The sequence below is a fragment of the Neomonachus schauinslandi genome, chromosome 16 (assembly GCF_002201575.2).
Source record: "Neomonachus schauinslandi chromosome 16, ASM220157v2, whole genome shotgun sequence".
NCBI classification, from domain to species: Eukaryota; Metazoa; Chordata; class Mammalia; order Carnivora; family Phocidae; genus Neomonachus; species Neomonachus schauinslandi.
In genome coordinates, this window is record NC_058418.1 from 55391239 (window position 1) to 55411496 (window position 20258).

Consider the following 20258-nt stretch of genomic DNA (forward strand, 5'->3'; position numbering starts at 1 on the left):
GACCATTTAGGTCTTTAGTTCGTACACTGTTAAAAAATGTTGCAGTAAACATATTTTACGTGCCTCTATGGGTTTCTCCAGGATATGGCCCTAGGAATGGAACTGGTCAGCCTGCAAGGACCTGTAAGCATCTGTAGTTTTACTGGAGACTGCTGATCTGCTTTCGAAGCGGGTTAGCAGTCTGCATCTCCATGAGCGGTGCCCTAGTGTTCTCATCATCTCATTTGAAGAAAAAATTGTTGCTTATTCTCAGTATAGGCTTACTTAAAATTTTTGTTAGTCTGATGGGTATGAATGGATTCTCATTGTTTTAATTTACAATTCCCAGGTGACAGACTTGAGAACTGTTTCATTGCATGTGCCTGTTGACGATACAGATTTCCACTTCTGTGAATTAACCCTATCTCCCCATCCACATTTTTTTATTAAGTGGCTTATCTTTTTCTTACTGCTTATATGATTAATAATTTTTGGTTTTGCATGTTACAGGTATCTTTTTCTAGCATGAGGGCTTTTAAACTTCATATATGATGCACTTTTCTTTCGCTGCATAAGGGAAGTACGTTTTTAACTTTAATGCCAAATGTATTGGCTTTTTTCCTCATGGTTTGTAAATGTCTTTAAGGAATATTTCCTTTCTCTGAGGTAATAAAGACACTGGTTTTCTTCTAAAAGCTTTAAGGTTTTGTTTTCACTGTAGTGTGTATGCAGTTGGAACGGACTCTGCTGTGTCTGTGGGGTGGGGCTCTGACTTGGGTTCTCTCAGGGCAGGAGTGAGTGGTCCCAGTGTGCCGCTGAGTGCTGGGCCATTAGTCGCAGTGCCCTGTGGCTGTGGCCCCCTGCTTTATCTATCGTTAGCACTTGTTTTAATGGCTGCAACTCTATAATCCATCTTCTGGGAGGGCACATACCCTCTTATACTTATTCAGAAGTATTTTGATTCTCCTTCATCCTCAACTCTTCCTTGGGAATTTATGAGCAGCATGTCATGTTTCATGAAAAATCCTATTGAAATTTCAGTTGGAATTGTGTTAAAAGTATGGGTTAATTTATAGGAGAATTAGAATCTCTATGCTAGTTTTCCTAAACATGATTTTGGTGTATTTTTCCATTCAGGTCTTCTTTTATGTCCACTCTCTATGTGAGTAATGGTATCTGTTTTAGTTTAATAAAAGCTTACCTGGAAGATTTGTTCATATTCGTATTGTAAATGTGAAAACAGTTGAAATTGCATTGAAGAGGAGAAAGGGCGGGGTGGGGGGGAGTATGTGCGAATCAAGTAAAACTGTACTTAACTTTAATGAGACCTAACCAGCCACTTAGATCCCTTAATGTCCACGGTAGCTTTGCACGCATGTGAAGTGTTTTTGCACGGAGTTCTTTTATTTCTCAGGAGAGGAGCAGGAAAGGCTGACTCCTTAGATTTGGAGCCAGAGGGCCAGCGTTGCATGTGGCCTTGGCCGGTCCTTCCTGCTTTACCTTGGCTTCTGGAACTCTAAACTCTTTCTGGAGCTGTGGAGGAAGGATTAAATGACAGTGTGTTGAAAGCGTTACTTCAGCTGCACAGACGAGAGAGAGATTTATTGGTTTCTCCTCTTTCATTTTAGGAAAAGGGAGGAAATCAAAGAAGACAAAGCTTGTATCAGGTTTTATTTTTAAAAAACGAGTAAATCGAGTTCCATGCCATCTCTGTCTGTTTTGCGTTCATTGATGGTAACAGTTAGGATTTTAAGGAATATAAAGATATGAGCCAGGAAACCGTGAAGCTAACTTGTGTGATGTATTTCCTAAGGCAATAAAATGTTATCTGTGCATTTTAGATTCTGTAGAATAAGGCTTGAAGTTTAGTGTTCCCTGACCAAAAACAAAAAAAACAAAAAAAAAAAACCAAACCAAAAAACAACAATAGTTAATTAGGTAAAGCATAACCAGATCCCGTATTTCCCAAGCATTAGTGTTAACTGAAGTTCTACTCTATATACTCTTCTAATGGTTTGAATTTTAAATCATTTCTGTCTTCAAATCATGGTAAGATACAGAGGCACCTGCCAGGAAGAGGATAGACTGTGCTCTTTGCAGTTATGGTTTTAAAAAATGATAAAGCCCAACTTGTGTGTTTTACAAAAACTTTTCTCAAGTGTGTGCATTTGTGTGGGTTTGTAAGTGCTTGTTTGAAAGTAAGTGTCAGAATAAAACCTTGGGTTTTCCTGTGATGTGAAAGTGGAAAAGGTACCATATTTAAGTCTGAAGAAGCTGGGCTCCTTTCTCACTCTGCTACGTAAGCAGGCTGGGCAGTCTTGGGCAGTTCCTCCATCGCATTGTGCTTTCTTAAATGAGAACATGGAGAATGTTTACTTACCTCACAGAAATGTTGGGAAATCATTAGGGTATGGTGGAATACCTAGTGGGTAACAAATGTAGCAGATACGGGTGTTGGTGGTAAAGTTATGTCAAACTTTTTATTGCAGAAATAATGGCTCTGTCTTATCAGAGTGAATTATAGCCAGAAATTTAAGTCTTGCTTATTTTTGGGGTCTTCTGTATTTTTGCTTTTGAGAATGCATTGTTGTCTATCAAAAACACATATGGTCGGTCCAGTAACCTGCAAAAGGGAAATGCAGGCAAATTAACGTGACTGGGCCAAGCTATCTTTCTCAGTATTGTAATTATTATAATTTAGGAGTCTGGAGTATCTAATAATATAATCACATGGGACACAGACTGTTTCATGGGGTGATGTGTGGCTGGATCAGTGGGTGTGGGCATGATGTTCTCTGCCCCAAACTGCAACATGTGGCTGGGCCTTTTATCTTGCACTGAAAATGACTGCAGCCCTGACCAGCGCTCCCCTGCCCTGTGCCCCTGGCAGGAACCAGAACCCCTCCCTGGTGTCCATATACTTCTTTGGCTGCTAGGAACTTGATACAACATTTTTTCTCTACTTGGGGCCCAGAACTGATAAAACAAAGTTTGAAAAACAGCAGGTGTTAAAATGTAAAAACATTCTACCTTTCAGCTAAAGCACTGATCCTCTCAGCTGAGTTTTGGACTCTGTTTTAGTTTGCCTGTTTGAAAGCTTGCCACAGGCCGGATAGGTCAGCAGTTTGACAGAATCAGAAGAAACAACCTCAGCTGATTTCTGTGTGTGATCCTAAATATTAGTATAAATTTGAAGGTAACATATCTTTTCTAAAGCTGTGCTCTAGTTTATAAGCCATTGTGATTTAAAGGTGAATTTCTCCAAATGGAAAAAATAGTTTATTGAATAAGCATGTTTTGAACCCCAGTCATAATCATGTCATTAGTGTTCAGAAATAAAGAATGCTCATTGTTCTTGAGACTTCCAGAACTCAACATTTGAGACAACACATGCGCGCTTTAATGTGTTACTGTACACACAGGCCCAGGATAGCATGGTTCAGCTGCAGGTGCGCTTTTATTCTTGGTGGTTTGGTGTCTTCATGGGATTTCTTTTCTTTCTTTTTTTTTTTTTTTAAGGATTTTATTTATTTATTTGACAGAGAGAGAGGAGAGAGGGAACATAAGCAGGGGGAGTGGGAGAGGGAGAAGCAGGCTTCCCGCTGAGCAGGGAGCCCGATGCGGGGCTCGATCCCAGGACCCTGGGATCATGACCTGAGCCAAAGGCAGATGCTTAATGACTGAGCCACCCAGGCGCCCCTCTTCGTGGGATTTCAAAGGAGAGATTTAAGGTTCATGAGGGTCTTTTAGACAGTAGAATAGTGGCGGTGCCAAAAAGACTTTAAAACGTTTCATTTTATTTTATGAAATATAATTGACATATAAAATCCTGTAAGTTTAAGGTGTACGCCGTACTGATTTGATACGTTTCTATTGCAAGATTGCTGTTGTAGCATTAGCTGCCATTTCTTTTAGTGGTGGGAACAATTAAAGTCTGGCTTCTTAGCATGCTTAAAGTTTATGATAAGGTGTGCTGTCTGTAATCCCCGTACTGTGTATTAGAGCCCCGGGACGTGTTTATCTGCTGGTTGCAAGTGACCCCTGACCCCGCGGCTCCCCCGCCCCCTTCCTGAGACTTTGCTGGTGCCATGCACTCTTCGTTTTTTTGATTTGAGTTTTTGTGTTTTGTTTTTTGTTAGATTCCAAAGATAGGGATATCATACAGTATTTGTTTAAAATATTACCTTCATAATCAGAGGGCCTGAGTACTGACTTCACAAGATGGTAGCACTGTTTTTAGACCAAGTTGATTTGACTTTGTATCTAATATAACTAGATTTCAGTTTTTTACATTGCTCACCTTGAAATCATGTGAGTTTTTTTTTTTGCTTTGATTTTATAATTTAATGTTCTTTTAAGTAGCCATATAGTTAAGGAGGGAAGTTTGAGCAATTCTTACAGTTTCATCCTGCTGTCTGTAATAAATACACATTTACCACAGACTAGGGGGTATCTCATAAGTGACAGAGGTTTGTTGAATTAAAGGTGCCATGTGCCATAGAGTAAAAAAGATACACACACACCCTTTTGTACCTGAACTCATCATAGCACTAATTCCCACGGTTACCTTCTTACCAGCTTAGTAACTCTGAATAAGTGTTGTAAACACGAACAGAAAATGCAGTGTTGCCGTGGGGTCTGCTGGGGTGGGGAGTCTGTTTTCAGGTCCTGTCTCTACCACTTAACCACATTTTGTGTAACTACAGCATGATTAGAAAAACAAGCACTTTTAGTGCCTCACAGTTTATGTATAGATTTCCATCACCAGGGGGCATCCTGATGTCACTGATAGAAAAAGAAAAGGTATTCTCTATCTGGGAGTTTGCTAAACTTCTTTTGTGACTGCAGGGGGACATGAACCTGATTGGTTCTCAGATGCACCTGTTTTGCTCCATGTGTCTGTGCCAACGGTAAATGCTGGAGCACCGTGTGCATGTGTTTGACTGATCTTTGTGCTGCAGGTGCAAGGCCAGGTGTAGCCCTTGGCCAGCACTCAGAATGGCTTCTTTTGGGTCAGCGTGATGGTCACTGGGCGCCCCCCAGTGGACAAACATGCAGCTCTCAGGTCCTGCAAGCCTTCAGTTTGTTTTGAACTGCCCTTTGTTTCCTTAGGTTCTTACTTGTCATGCATTCTGTGGGGGAGAGAACTTCCTTACTGTGATCATTGAATCAACTTGCTAAGAGTTAATTGGAGCAATCAGCTGAGGAGGCCCCTTGCGCAGCAGTTCTCAGGCAGTGGCCGGCCTGAGAATTGCCGGGGCCCTTGACCGTTGCACAGTGCGGGGCCCATTTGGGAACCCCGGGTGTTGCGGGGGCACACTTGGAGAAGTGCTGTGTTAAGATGTCATTGCTTTGTTCTTTTGTTCTCTCTTTTAAGTCCGCTTACCTTATCCCTTCCATCCTGAACTTTCTCATCCCCAGTGTCCGTTTGAAACATTTCCAGTTCTTAAATATTACGGGATGGCTAGGAAGAAGAAAAATTTGGGATATTCATAATACCTTCCTGGTTTTTACAAAGAGGTCAGATACTTGCCATTTTGCTTTCTCTCTTCCAAACAAGGAATGTGATTTCAGCCATTAATTCATTTACATAAGGCACTGTGGTAAAAAGGGAGCCGTGGTTCCCAGACTCCTCTGTGGGCTCTCCACTCTTCCCGGGGGCCTGGTCCTTGCCTGCCCTGCTGTGTGGGCATGCAGTGCTGCGAGGGTGGCATGCACGCGGTCACTAAGACTCACCTCTGTTAGTGGTGCAGAGCAGTGGCTGTGGTCTCTGTGGGCAGTCTCTCACGTCCTACGAAACTAAGGGTTTATCGTGGCATTTTATTGTAGTTGACTTACATGTCCATTGGAATCTTTTTTATTTTTATTTTTTGCCTCATTTTTGGATCTTAATGACAGTATTTAAAACAATTCCTATGGTATTTTTATCTTAAATGAAGGTGATTTAATTTTACTGTCTCAGTGTATGTTATTTTGTTTAAAAAATGTCATGAGAAAAGTTGGATAAAGAGTTTTAATGAAAAAGAATGGGTTGGGTTTTAACATTTTGTTGAATTAAAATTTGTTTCCCACTTCCCTGTGCAGCTCCCTCCATACAGTGGAGCAGTTCTCTGCGGCACACAAGCTACAGGCGAACTACCCGATGGTAAGCTGCTTCTCTCCTCCATCTCCCTGACGTGATGTCGGGCCATGTGTGCGGGAGGGGGCGGGGGGTGCTCTTTGGAAATCATGTTTTCCTGCTGGTTCATACCTGTCGAATAAACACTCTTCTTACTGCTTGAGGTTTTTGCTATAATATTATAGCATGTTTAATCTCTGAACCATTTTGATTAATGAAGTATATTCTGTGCTTCGGAGTGTCAGATGTTCAAGGTTTAGTTAAGGAAATAGTTGTTTGATCCTGTTTTTTCTTGACCATTCTCAGTGGCACCCGTGTGTCTTTTGTAGCCAGTGCTTTTTGTAAAAGTTCTCCAGTGGCCTTTCTTCTGGTTGTCGAGGCTCCTAGGCCCAGAGCTCGTGATTCTCTGAGAATGTGTTCTTTGCACGGCTCAGTGATAGCTCAGATCTGTTCTGCAGTTTACATTTATGTCGTAGTCTGTCACTTAATGCTCTCGGGAAGTCAGAGGACCTTTTCACTTCCCAGTCTGTTACTTTTGGTCTCTGTCACAGACATAGAGCTCATTACTGGGGACGGTGCTTACTGAGATGCAGTGATTTTGCATGGTTGAGTAATGGCGGGTTGTTTGGTTACTGCAGGTTGCTGGGGCGCAGGTCCGATGTCTGTGGCCCAATGTATGGTTTGGATCATTAAAGTCCCTTGCTGGCCTTGGAGAAGCAGATGCTAACCCTTTGCTTTGAGAGCCAGGGGCCTGGTTCCCTGTTTCATTAGCATGGTCAGACCTGTGATCGGGGTTTTCTTTATAATTTAAACATAAACTTTGAAGAACGTGTCCAGACTTCTTACGTACAGTATAATTAGAGAGCTGATAGTATCTAGCATTCTTAGCAGTTTCTGGGAAACCGTGATCTGGGAGCCTGAGGGAAAGAGCAGTTCTAGGGGCACCTGGGTGGCTCTGTCAGTTAAGCATCTGCTTTCGGCTCAGGTCATGATCCCGGGGTCCTGGGATCGAGTCCCACATCGGGCTCCCTGATCAGTGGGGAAGCCTACTTACTTCTCCCTCTCCCTTTGCCTGCCGCTCCCCCTGCTTGTGTGCTCGCACTCTCTCTCTGTCAAATAGATAATCTTTAAAAAAAAAAAAAAAGAAAAAGAGCAGTTCTAATGGTGGCTCAGGACAAGAGTGAGATGGAGTGAGCTGGAGGGGTCCAGACGCCCTGCCTGGCTGCCCAGCCTTCAGAGCAGCTGGGTTCTGAGTCTGTCGGATTTCTCTCTCCCAAGTACTTGGCACATAGTAAGCATGCTACGGATGTCTGCTCAGTGCTTTAAAATGTTTTGTTCTTTCCCCTTTCGTGTTACTCCTTTCTTTCTTGTTCAGTTCATGGTCTCACCATCCTCCCCGGGGCCCGGGCTGCAGATTGGATGCTCTCCAGCTCCTCTTCTTCCCTTCCTCACACCGCACCACTCCTTCTAGACTGTCCTGTCTGCTTAGTTCCTGCTTTGTGGCTCCTTTTCTCCATTGTCTCTCCTCTCAAGTCCATCTTTTAATCTGCCAAAACACAGCTGGGATCTTGCCACCTGCTCACGCTGGTAGTGACAGGCCAGCTTAAAGGCCCATTTCTTTGGGGCCTTTTCTGTTCTCTTGTGCTTCTATGACGTTTCTTTCTTTTACAGTGCCTGTCCCGCTGTCCAGTACTGAATCTGCCTCCCTCTTTGGACAGAGTTCGGCTGTGGGTGGCAGGGATCATAGTCCTCCATTTCTCTGTGCTCAGCATCTGTGCACTGTAGTATATGGAATGTTGTAGACCTTCAGTGTGTTTCTGGATGAATGATTTAGGTTTGTTCTACCTCCCACCAGAGGCAGCTACAGCAAGCTCTTTGCAGGGGCTCCTCATGGCGTGCCTTCTATACCTCTGCTTTTTTTTTAGTCTGATCCTAGAGCTGAAATAGCTTCTATTCCCCCCCCCCCCCCCCCGCCGGCAATCCTGCCAGTTCCACTGACTTCTCTGTAGCTTCTGACTGAAATTGGTCGTTCTTTTCTGTATCTGGAAGCATTCTTTCTGTAAAGCTGTTGAGGCCTTATCTTGCCCTTCCTCTGCACTGTCAGCTTCAGTCTGAGGTGTTTTTCTACTAGTCAGTGTCACTCCCTGAGGCAGGGACTTTGCCATACTAATCTTTGTGCCCTCTGTGATAATAAGCACTTTGCACACAGCTAGGTGCGCTAGGTGCTCTCTTAATTGGAGAAATCAGCTGAGGAGGCCACTTAAGCAGCAGTTCTCAGACATGGAGGGCATGACAGTCTCTGGGGGCCCCCGAGCATTGCAGACTGTGGGGCCTGTCCAGCACCCTGGGCGCTGCAGGAGCACGCTTGGCAGAGTGCTGTGTTGGGATGACATTGTTTTATTTGAGTTAGTTTTCCTTCTCCCAACAACCCACTGTCTGCGTGGCCTGAGCACGGAGGCCCCATTCACTTGATGCATCGACTGTGTTGTTTCAAGCCTGGGTTTGCAGGCTTCACCACTCCTTCAGCCCACAGATTGGGCTCCGTGCTGACTCCTTCTCTGTGCAGTGCAGTGTGCACGTGTGTCCGTGAGACGTGTTGTGGATAAGAAGAGGAACTGTTCTGGGTAGGACTCTCTGCCCTTCAGTGGTACGGTCAGACCCGCTACGGGGTGAATGTTTTGGTAATAAACTTAGTATATTGAAATGGTTCTGTAATGTCCTATCACATTCTAGAATATTCTGTGATATGATAAGAGTAAGGATTGAAATGTGGAAGGCACTGTGTCTATTGGAAATAATTAAACTCTTGCACAGGCTGCATGCCACAACGCACGTCCGTTTTGATTTCACGTTGCACCCTACAGTCTCCGAAGGGGAGCCTCCCCCCTGTGGAGCGTTCATTTCCTCACGTACATCCGTGTCAGTCCGTGTAGTAGCATTGCAGCCTCGAGGTGTCACGGAGTAGGCGATACCTCAAGTCAAAGTGGACAGTTTACTCTTAGGTGTGATAATAGAGAAATTAATTTCTCTTTGGTGATTGTTTTCAAAATAAGGAAAAAAAGACCAGTGCTCAGAGGCCAAAGGATTCAAATGCTTATATTGGTGACTTTATATGAAAATGTGCTGTTAAGTATAGCCATCATTAGTATTTCTTTTTCAGGAGCTTTTTGTTGTTGGGAAGGTGTACCCCCTGCCTCCCAGGTGTGATCACAAAGCAGATGAAGTTAGGAGACTGGTGGCGTCCCTGTCCCCAACTAACTTGCATATAACGGGCCTCTCTTAGGGGCTGCTTGTTGAAAAACTTCCAAGGTGAAAAATATTAAGTTACTTGTAGTAGAGCACAGTCCTTGTGGTAGTATGATTTTTTTTTTAAATACTTGCCTTGAGAAGAAGTTGGCCTCTTGTGCTAGATTCGGAGAGATCTTCAATTATGCATTATGGATAAATGAAAAGGCATGTGTCCTTTCCTTAACTTCAGAGTTTATAACTGTTTCATCAGATTTAAGATGACACTGATGCTTGACGTCTGTTGAAAGATGCAGCTGATTCTACAACTTAACCTAATTTCAGAAATGTGAGCTATGAAAAAAATGTACATTTTGGGATGGGTAGAATGTATAGATGGTCTATACTCCCGCTAGCCAGTTGACAGGAAGTATCGGAGGGTTCCAAAGAAATTTTTAAAAGTTTGCAGTCCTAATTGTCCTTTGGTATTTTTGGAAGTATTGTCACCAGCCTTGGAGTTGATCCACTATGAGTTCATTTAGGGCACATTTACATGCATTCATGCAAGGCTGTCTGCAGACTGCAGATAAGGTGGTCAGTGGAGGAGGTCAGGAGATGGAGAATTTGAGAGCATGCCTCTGAAGAGCACTTTTATAGAGAGGATGAACTCTTGGCATAGTGCATACTTTCTGAATTACTAAATTACACTAATTAGGGAAGCCATAAATATAGCAGTGACTTTAAATCCCTAAGTTAGTCGTCATGATTTTCTTTTTAAGTTGTCCAAATACCTACACCCTAGTCTCAGAAAGTAAGCCAATAAAGTCAGATTTCATTGAGGGGTGTTTTTAGACAGGCAAAATATTATTTGCTTTTTATTATAATTTCATTTAAATTTCTACCTTCTGAAAGTCTCCCTAAGCTACCCTGAGAGTGGAAAATGAATACCGGTTTCTGGTTATCATAGCTCTAACATTAAATACGGTTTTATAGTCATTACTTATTTTTGGCAAATTATTTGTCACAGAAATGAAATGTCATAGCTGTGTTAATTAGAAGACTTTAAGGTTTAGCTTCAAAAAGAAAATAATTATTGAGGCTCTTATAGTTTGTGTTAGCTGTGTTCTTAACTAATGCCATATTTACTGATCATTTTCTTTCTAAACAGGACAAGAATATCAGAGAATTGAATTTGGCGTTAATGAAGTAATTGAACCCAATGACACTTTGCCGAGAACTCCCAACTACAGTATTTCAAGCACATTGAATCCTCAGGCCCCTGAATTTATTCTCAGTTGCACAACTTCCAAAAAGACCCCTGATGACCTAGATAAAGAAGTGACCTACAGCTCTGTTGACTGCCAGTACCCAGGCTCTGCTCTTGCCCTGGATGGCAGTTCGAGCGCAGAGGTGGAAGTTTTAGAAAGTGATGGTGTCGCGGGTGGTCTTGGACAAAGGGAGCGTAAAAAGAAGAAAAAACGTCCCCCAGGATATTACAGTTACTTGAAGGATGGTGGTGAGGGTGGTATTCCCACGGAAGCCCTGGTCAATGGCCATGCCAATCCAGCAGTCCCAAACAGCGTAGGCTCAGAGGATGCAGAGTTAGTGGGCGATGTGCCCCTGTCGGGGACACGCAGGACTTTTAACAGCCTTCAGGATTCCATGGACTTCGTCAGTGACGCTGTGCCTGGTGGGCCTTTCCCCGGCGCCCTCGATGGCGATGCGAGGACTGCAGGGCAGCCCGAGGGCTGCCATGGGGCTGACCTGGAACAGTCCTGCCTCCCTGCAGAGACTGGCAGGGACAGCCTGTTGAGGACAGCGGTGGCGCAGCCTTACATGGGAACTCATACTACTGAAAACCTTGGAGTTGCTAATGGGCAAATACTTGAATCCTCCGCTGAGGGCTCAGCTGCCAATGGAGTTGAGTTGCACACTGTGGAAAGCCCGGACTCGGACCCAGCTAAAGCCGAGAGCGCTTCCCCTGCTGCCGACGCCCCGGCCTCTGCGGCGGGCACCGCTCCCGCTAGCCAGCCTAAGTCATGGGCCAGTCTTTTTCATGATTCTAAGCCCTCTTCCTCCTTGCCCGTGGCTTCTGTGGAAACTAAGTATTCCCCTCCTGCCACATCTCCCCTGGTCTCTGAAAAGCAGATTGAAGTCAAAGAAGGGCTTGTTCCAGTTTCAGAGGATCCTGTAGCCATAAAGATTGCAGGTATAGTTCAAAAGAGTTGAAAGTGAAGGTGGGAGCAGATCTCTGCTCCTTTTGAGTAAGTTTGAGGCTGTCTGGGCTGATAAAACTGTGTGCTAGGTTGTTACCCAGAGCAGTAGTAGGTGACCTGTGTGCTCATAGGAATTTCTTAAGACTGGCTATCCTTAAATGCTTTCTGTCTAGAAATAAAATGATACTTCAGCACAATGCGGGTGGGTTGGGGGCTCATACCTTTATGTTAAGTGAACACTCCATGTCTATTACCAGTCTTTCTCTGTTGACAGAGTGCATTTCCATGTCCTTGCTTTTTGATCCAGTAATTCTGCTCCAGCGAGGGAGCAGAATGCCCTTGTCCTGTGTCACAGCTGTTGTTCACCTTTGCTTTGTAATCCTTGAGTTGGACTCACTTTGTGCTGTTTCTGTTCTGTATTTCTGAGGATGTAAGAAGGCATTTGGGTTTTTTTCTTATTATTGCCTGTTTTGGATTGAGTAAATGGATTTTACTCAGTTGTAGAACACCAAGGTTAGCTGTTGACAGGAAAAGAAAAACTGCAACAATTTAGGCCAAAGTTTATGCTTTGTTTCGAGTGCTCAGGCTCAGGAGGAGGGCGGATTTCAGTAAAAACAGCTGCATAATCTGCAGTTGTTTCTAAGTTAAACTAGGAAGTCAGAAATGCAGGGACTGTGTACCTGTGTACATGTCTCAGAAGCCAGAGTATTTCTTCAGATTTCACCATACCAAGAAGTTCAGCAGCAAGCTCTTCAGATTCTTGCCTCATTAGCTGAATTAAGATAAGCTGTCTCATTTAGGCTTTATGTGAAATGTACTGATTTAACATTTGGAGCACCTGACAGCATCTGTTCCCAGGATGAGGATCAGTTCCAGTAGCAATCTGCACAATACACACCCTTTTATGAATGGTCACAGTTCCATCAACACATCCTTTTGAATAATCTTGGTGTCTCGAGTTCTCTTTTTTTTTTTAAGATTTTATTTATTTATTTGACAGAGAAAGAGAGAGCACAAATAGGCAGAGTGACAGGCAGAGGGAGAGGGAGAAGCAGGCTCTCTGCTGAGCGGGGAGCCAGATGTGGGGCTCGATCCCAGGACCCCAGGATCATGACCTGAGCCGAAGGCAGCCGCTTAACCAACTGAGCCACCCAGGCGCCCCTCGAGTTCTCTTGAAATGAGAAGATAATTGGTCGGCCAGTCATTTTGGGCTTTATATATATATATTTTAAAGTTAGGTGGTTTCTTTATTATAACTTTTGGAATGTATTCATTGCAAGAGAAAGCTGTCACAGTCAGGGTAAGACAGTGTAAACCTTCATATAGATCGGTATGTTAAAGGTTTTATTTTTAAACTCTATATGAGAAATGCATTAGTGGGATGCTTTTAAAAATGTGCGTTCTAAGTTCAAAGTTATGAAAGTGTTATACTTCTGTTCCTAAAAACCTCCCATTTCTAGGAAATTTTCTCAGTCTTTATTTAAAATAAGAAAAACTTCATTTTAAATGTTTTGAAACATTTTAATCCTATGACTTTAAATGTAGTTTGATACATAGTTTGCTGTGTTGTGCGTTTGTTAAAATCTCACCTGCTCACCTCTGCTGTTAACTTGCAGGTAGGTAACCTGCTGTGGAGGCTCTCAGCTACTTGTATGGGGGCGGGGGAGAGCGTTGCTGGGCACAGTCCAAGTATTTGTGAGTTGAGGCAGTGCCTCCCCAGCAGGTTTATTTCCTTAATCCTATGATTAGTCCAGTTAAGAAGATGTTTCACTTATCTGAGCAAAACTGTAGTTCTTTTTAAAATACTTCATTCTTGGGCGCCTGGGTGGCTCAGTTGGTTAAGCGACTGCCTTCGGCTCAGGTCATGATCCTGGAGTCCCTGGATCGAGTCCCGCATTGGGCTCCCTGCTCGGCAGGGAGCCTGCTTCTCCCTCTGACCCTCCCCTCTCTCATGTGCTCTCTGTCTCTCTCATTCTCTCTGTCTCAAATAAATAAATTAAAATCTTTAAAAAAAAAAAATACTTCATTCTTTTGAGCCTTTTTACGGAGCCTTAGAAATCTGGAATGTAGTTGCTGACAGTTTTGAGTGGTGCTTCCTATAAACCCACGCAGCAGCAGCGCCGAGACTAAATGACTCTTGGGATCACACACAGCTTAGGTAAAATGGTGCTGCTTGGAAGTTTTCCCCTTTGTTATATTCTCCTACGTAGAGGTTTACTTTATAAAAATGATGAACCATATTCAGTTTAAGTAAGATCCACTACCACAAACTTCCCTTGAATGGGCATGCTTTTAAATGTAGGCTCACTTGTTTTAAACAGCACTTAACTGTGTGAGATGCTAGTTCCATTAAAAGATCTCTTGATTGATGTTGGTTATCCTAGAATTAGCATAAGCATCTAACTGGTTCTACTAAGAGAGTAATTTTTATGTTTGTTATTATATTTATTAACTATGGGGAAAAGAGGGAGGGAGCATTTCAGACATCAAGTTTATTTTTTTTTGAATTCTTAGAATAATATCAATGTCCACAGTTGATTTTTTTTTTTTAAGCCCACATTCATTTATTTTGGATGTCCACATTTCTGCGTTCTCTGCCCTATCATTAAGTCTGTGCTTCATAAATGCCAACTAATTTTTGTATAACTACCAGTGAAATACAAAATAGGACACACCAACTGTAAACAAAGAATAAGAACACCACATAAGGCATTTTGAACGGAAATACAGCCAGCTCGTGATTACTTGTAACTGTTTATCCATTACTTGAGCGGGTTCTGCTTTTACTTTCTTGGTTTAGACTGTCACCGTTTTGCTCCATTGGCTGTTTCTTCTTAAGTGTAAACTCTGATTTAAGGAGTTGGAAGGGAAGAGCACTTGTCCTGAGGTGCTGAGTGCCTTCCCCGCAGGAAGTGGGAACCGACACAGAAGCCTGCATGGGCTTGCAGAGGGGTCCTTGTTTCAGCGAGTGGTTTTTGGCATTCTGAGAGGGAACATTTTCCACTTTTCAGTAGGAACAACTGAACCAGGAGGTGAGAACAAGAAACTTGAAAATCTTAGTAGTTTGTATTTGAAAGTGGTTGCAAAATATTAGATTTGTCCACGTTTGCGAGTAAGTGTGACGAACGCAAGTAGCACAGGGATTGCTGGCGCCCAGAGCCGGGGCAGCGCATGTGACCTTGCAATGAAGCACACATGTCCTTGTGATGAACGTTTACCTTTTCCGGGGTTTTTACTAAGAAACATTTATCATATCCCAAACCTAAATTGTATCAAATGCTTTCGAATCACAGATAGAGCTATTTTGTATTTTATGTTTTGCTTTTAAAATCTTGCAGTCATGTATTTTGTTTTAAAGGAGTGGAAATAATGGTGGGCAAGGAGAAGGACTAGGTTGAAGGCCCACATAAAACGAGTTACAATTTCAGTGGAAGGAGAATGAAGTAAACAGGTCTTTGACAGCTCTAAAAAAATCTTTCCTGTGAGGAAATTGAAACACCTAGTCATACCATTTATTACGAGTTTTAGTCAAAACCTATTTAATATATGATTTTGCACAGTAGTTTTATATCTTAAGATTTGTTCCTAGAGAGCAACAAAATCATTACAAGTTGGATCTGCTCAGAAAAATGAATTCCTGTGTCCGTATTTATTTTAAATGTTGACAAATACATACCTTGTGATTGATCATTTTTGGTGGCTTATATTTATACTTAACGTCTTCTTTGGTAAATGTTTTCTTAAATATTTTTCATTTCCTTTTCAAATTGTCCAAAATAGCAAAAGTAGTGATAATGTAGCATACCCTAAGCTGAAAAGGTATAGCACCTGTTTGTAGGAATCCATGCCTGTGGGTGGAGAGTTCAGTCCCTATCTGATTCAGTGTGTATATATTCTTGCTGGTATTTATGATGTTTCTGTCTTCTAGAGCTGAATTGAGACCCCTCCACTTATAAAGCATACGTTGATTTACAACCAATAGACAGCGGTACTTACTGGTTACTTTGCTGTCCTCCACCTGATTAGGTAACCAGGCTAGCTAGCACGTGTTCTTCCCAAGTGATGTAACGAGGAAAACAAACACTTGCAGGGTGTTCTGGGTAGTTGAGGAAGGGGACAGAAAAGCAGGTCAGCAGCATCAGAATGTTGACTACAGGCCACTTACTTGGCCTTAAGAATCAAGGAGAGTTCTTACCTTGTATTTTCATAGAACTTAAATGGTAATGTGACCTCTACATCCAATTTTAGGAAAACAAAATTTGATGCGTAAAGTACGTGTAAAAATAATCCTGCCTTATATTGACTTAAAAGTTCACAGTGCAAGTGTTGCCACTGAGTTTGTAAATCATTTCATGGGAATGATTTGCGGCAACACACGTGAGCTACTGTGTATGTCTTGAACTATGAGAAAGGCTGTTTAACCACTCAAGGTCTTCTGTCCGTCGGCAGATTTCATAAGAGAGTTGAATTTTAATCCAGCCATCTAATGTTTAAACTGTTACAGAAGTGAAGACGCCAGTTTCAGTTTTGTACCTTTCACGTGCTATGGAGTCCTTCTGGCCTCCTGTGCCGCTCTGGTTACACTGTTCTGGGCAGCCCCACCAGCCCCGTGAGAGGGTGGGTTCAGGAGGCCGTCCTCCCTGAGGTTGCCGTCTCAGTGGATCTAAGTAGGAACTTACATGGACAGTAATGAATTGGAAAGGCCTCTGGAGAAGTTTGTTACTACAGTCAGTTTCTGATTTTTTGTCCTAGAAGAAGGTGAGATAGAACCAGCAGTGATGACTTCGCAACACAGGTCAGTCTTCGAGCCTCAGGCTCAGGAAGTGCCCTGCCTTCTGTCCTTTGGCAGCGCCCTGCCTGGCCTTGATGCTTTTGACCTCCGTAATTACAATGCTTGTTGGACTTCAGGATAGGAATACAATAGTAAATGGAACTGGAGCCAAGAGTTACACCAAAACAGTAAAAGCAGTTATCCTCCTGGCTTATCTGCAGGTCCAGAATAATTGACTTGAATTATAGCAGTAGGATTCGGTAATAGTGACAGGTGACTGTGGACAAGAATAAGGATTATCAGTACATGCGCGTGCGCGCACGTGTGTTTCCCTAGGCGGGAGAAGAGGGAGGACACTGACATACTTTGTCAGACGTTGGTGTCTGGCTCAGTTTATGGTTACTGAAATTCTTGAGGGGGAAAGGCCCAATATACGCTATGTTACAAAACCAAAACTTGACATTGTTTCGGTATTTGTTTCTTAAGAGAAAATCCTAGACAAGATGTTTTTTACAAGCTTTTATATCTTTTGAAATAGAGCTATATATATTCACAAAATGTTCAACACTTAATTTTAAGTAATTTAACTTATTAGAGTACTGAAAACGATTGGTTCACTTAAAGTTTCCCGTAAGTTTTCTTTCTCTCTCTTCCCATCTACATCGGTTTTTTCCCCTAGATTGATTGATTGATTGATTTTTAAAGATTTTATTTATTTGACAGAGAGAGACACAGCGAGAGAGGGAACTCCACAAGCAGGGGGAGTGGGAGAGGGAGAAGCAGGCTTTCTGCTGAGCAGGGATCCCGATGCGGGGCTTGGTCCCAGGAACCTGAGATCATGACCTGAGCCGAAGGCAGATGCTTAACGACTGAGCCACACAGGTGCCCCTGATTTATTTATTGTAGAGAGAGAGAGAGAGAGGGAGCCTGTGAGAGTGAGTGGCGGGGAGGGGCAGAGGGAGCAGGGGAGAAATCCTCAAGCTGACTCCACCCTGAGTGCGGAGCCTGACGTGGGGTTCGATATGGGGCTCGATCCCAAGACCCTGAGATCATGATCTGAGCTGAAAATCAAGAGCTGGATGCTTAACCAACTGAGCCACCCATACGCCCCAGTTCTTCATTTTCTAATAAGGATTATCAGCGCCTGTGATGAGCTGGCTGTCCTGCTAGGTGTTCTACACACCTATTACATTATTTCATGTCTTCACTGCAGCCGGGCATGGTGTGGTTTGCTGGCTCTGTTGTAAGGGAGGAGAGAGGTCTTCCGTTCCAGGTTTTAAAGATTTTTTTTTTTTTTTTTTATTCATGAGAGACAGAGCGAGAGAGAAAGGCAGAGGGAGAAACAGGCTCCCAAGGAGCAGGGAGCCCGATGCGGGACTCGATCCCAGGACCCTGAGATCATGACCTGAGCCGAAGGCAGACGCTTAACCATCTGAGCCACCCAGGCGCCCCCGTTCCAGGTTTTAAAATGAAGTGGCAGAGCCAGGCTTTGAACTCTGGTTGTCTGGTTTGTCTTCCTGGGCTCTTGTCTCCTTCATGGGGGCACCTGGAGGCTTTGTGAACAATGTGATAGAATGACTTTCAAAGTCCACTGGGTCATTTCTAATACGCTCGAATGGAGTCATTTACCATAACCAACAACTTTAGTCTCCAGATGTTTAATGCACCCCCCGCACTCTTTAATAAGTACTTTGTGTAGGCCACCCACTATCTCGGTCAGTGAGTAATAATCGGCCTCGTCATGAGTGTCGTCTAAAGAATAAGATAGGGCAGGCACAGATGTCTGCGTTTAGTAGCAGAAAGAGCAGTAATCATTTGCAGAGGGGTTTGGGGTCCAGGGGCCAGTAGGAGATCTGCTGGAACCTTGGGATGGCAGGATGAGGCTGGGACAAAGAAGGCCTGGAAGTTCTGTTACCTGGCCAGGGAGGACTCAGCAGAGCATGAGCAGTGTGGGGGAGTTGTCTGGAAGGAGCTGCGCACCTCTGGTATGAGGTGGAGTCCATGGTGCCTGCTGCCGTGGAGGAAGGCCGCGTCCAGCTGTAGGTGCCTTCAGGGAAGGCTGCTTCCATTCTGGTCCGTCCGTCTTACTTTGAGAGTGGTGTTTAGGCTAGCTGGAAGACACTCCCGACAGTGGTACTCTGTTGTAGCTTACGTAAGACTTGCCCGTGTAGAGAAGGTTTTTCTAGAATAGCAGCATAATGATTAAGGAAAATCTAGATTGTTCAGTGTTTCTTCTCTGCATGTTCTGAGTCTTTAAAGATATTAATCTATAAACTTACGACTATTACACCAGAGGCTCTGTTTTAAAAGATTTATATTTTATTTTATTTTTTAAAGATTTTTTATTTATTTGACAGAGACACAGTGAGAGAGGGAACGCAAGCAGGGGGAGTGGGAGAGGGAGAAGCAGGCTTCCCGCTGAGCGGGGAGCCCGATGTGGGGCTCGATCCCAGGACCCTGGGATCGTGACCTGAGCCGAAGGCAGACGCTTAACGACTGAGCCACCCAGGCGCCCCTAAAAGATTTATTTTAGAGAGAGAGCACTGAGAGAGTGAGTGAACAGGGGGAGGACCAGAGGGAGAAAGAAAATCTCAGGCAGACTCCCCACTGAGCGCAGAGAGCCCAAAGCGGCGTTCGATCCCCGGGGCCCCGAGATCACGACCAGAAGTGAAATCAAGAGTTGGCCGCTCAACCGACTGAGCCACCAGGCGTCCCTGTACCAGAGGCTCTTTTATTTATTTATTTTATTTTATTTTAAAAATATTTATTTATTTGAGAGACAGAGAGCATGAGAGGGGGGAGGGTCAGAGGGAGAAGCAGACTTCGTTCTGAGCGGGGAGTCCCATGCAGGACTCAGTCCTGGGACTCCAGAATCATGACCTGAGCCAAAGGCAGACGCTTAACTGACCCACCAGGCACCCCTGTACCAGAGGCTCTTTTAAAGAATGTTAAAGACTTGAAGCTAGTTCAGTACATTCTCTGATAAATGTCCCGAGTGTCATTTTGCTCCACATTATGTGTCTGAGTTTTGACCTTGTTCATTTTGTGGATAGATGGCTATTTGGAATGTTTTGTTACTTGCAGTTATTGAGCAGACCACTAGGTGATGCTGAGAGACTGGAGTTTAAGATTGTAGAAGCCAAACAGTGAAACTGCTTTTTTCCTGCCTGTTTCTTAAAATAAGTGAACCCAAAACAATGGCCAGGAGCTGGTATTGCTTCAAGGGAAGGGTTGATGTAGAAACTAAAGGTTTCTGTCCAACCAGTACACGCTGCTTCCCGGATGAATGATGGAACGAAGTCCGCTGTGGTTAGGTTTAAGTGGGATATGTGCTCTGATTGCGTAGGCTTGAGGGTCTCACCCTGCAGGGTCATAAGTTATTTTTTTATTATTTCATAAGATACTAATTCAAAGTACTTTTGACCAGCTATAAACATGTATTTGAATCTGTTGAGACAGTTAACATGGGAGGGAAGTTTCAGACCTTACATTTCAGTTCCTGGTCATTTTCTTTCCATTTTCCTTCATTGTCTGTACTAAGCAGGGATTACTGTCCCTAAACTACCCCCTCCCCACGTTTTTGCCCCTACCCCTACCCTAGAAGATGTTGCTTTTTCCCTATCATCAGAGGAAATGGAGGTTGCTGTTTCCTGTCTTCCCCACCATAAACTGTGGTGAGTCTGCCCTTCCCGGCTCCCTCCCTCCCACAGTCCTGTGAGCCTCTTAGTGACCCCATCCTGTCTCACTCCGGCCTGCTTCGGGCGGCTCCCCTCTGCGCTTCCCTCTTTGGAGCCCTAGAACCTGCTTCTACCTCCATTACGAATTCAAACTGCCCTGTCCTTCTAGATGGTACAGGTTCTTCTTGGCCTGTCCCTTAGACATGGCTGGTACTTAGGACTCCACTCCTGACACATCACTCCTCTTGACGTATGTGTCATCAGGATGTGCA

The 20258-nt window shown here is 43.7% G+C and overlaps 1 protein-coding gene across 1 annotated transcript in view; it reads left to right on the forward strand.

The window, feature by feature from the left end:
* USP10 (ubiquitin specific peptidase 10) overlaps window positions 1-20258 on the forward strand; it is a 75386-nt gene that overhangs the window by 35483 nt on the left and 19645 nt on the right. Inside the window, exons 3-4 of the mRNA XM_021705692.2 lie at window positions 6064-6124; window positions 10491-11531. Coding sequence (XP_021561367.1) covers window positions 6064-6124; window positions 10491-11531 — 1102 coding nt within the window. The remainder of the gene's footprint in view (window positions 1-6063; window positions 6125-10490; window positions 11532-20258) is intronic.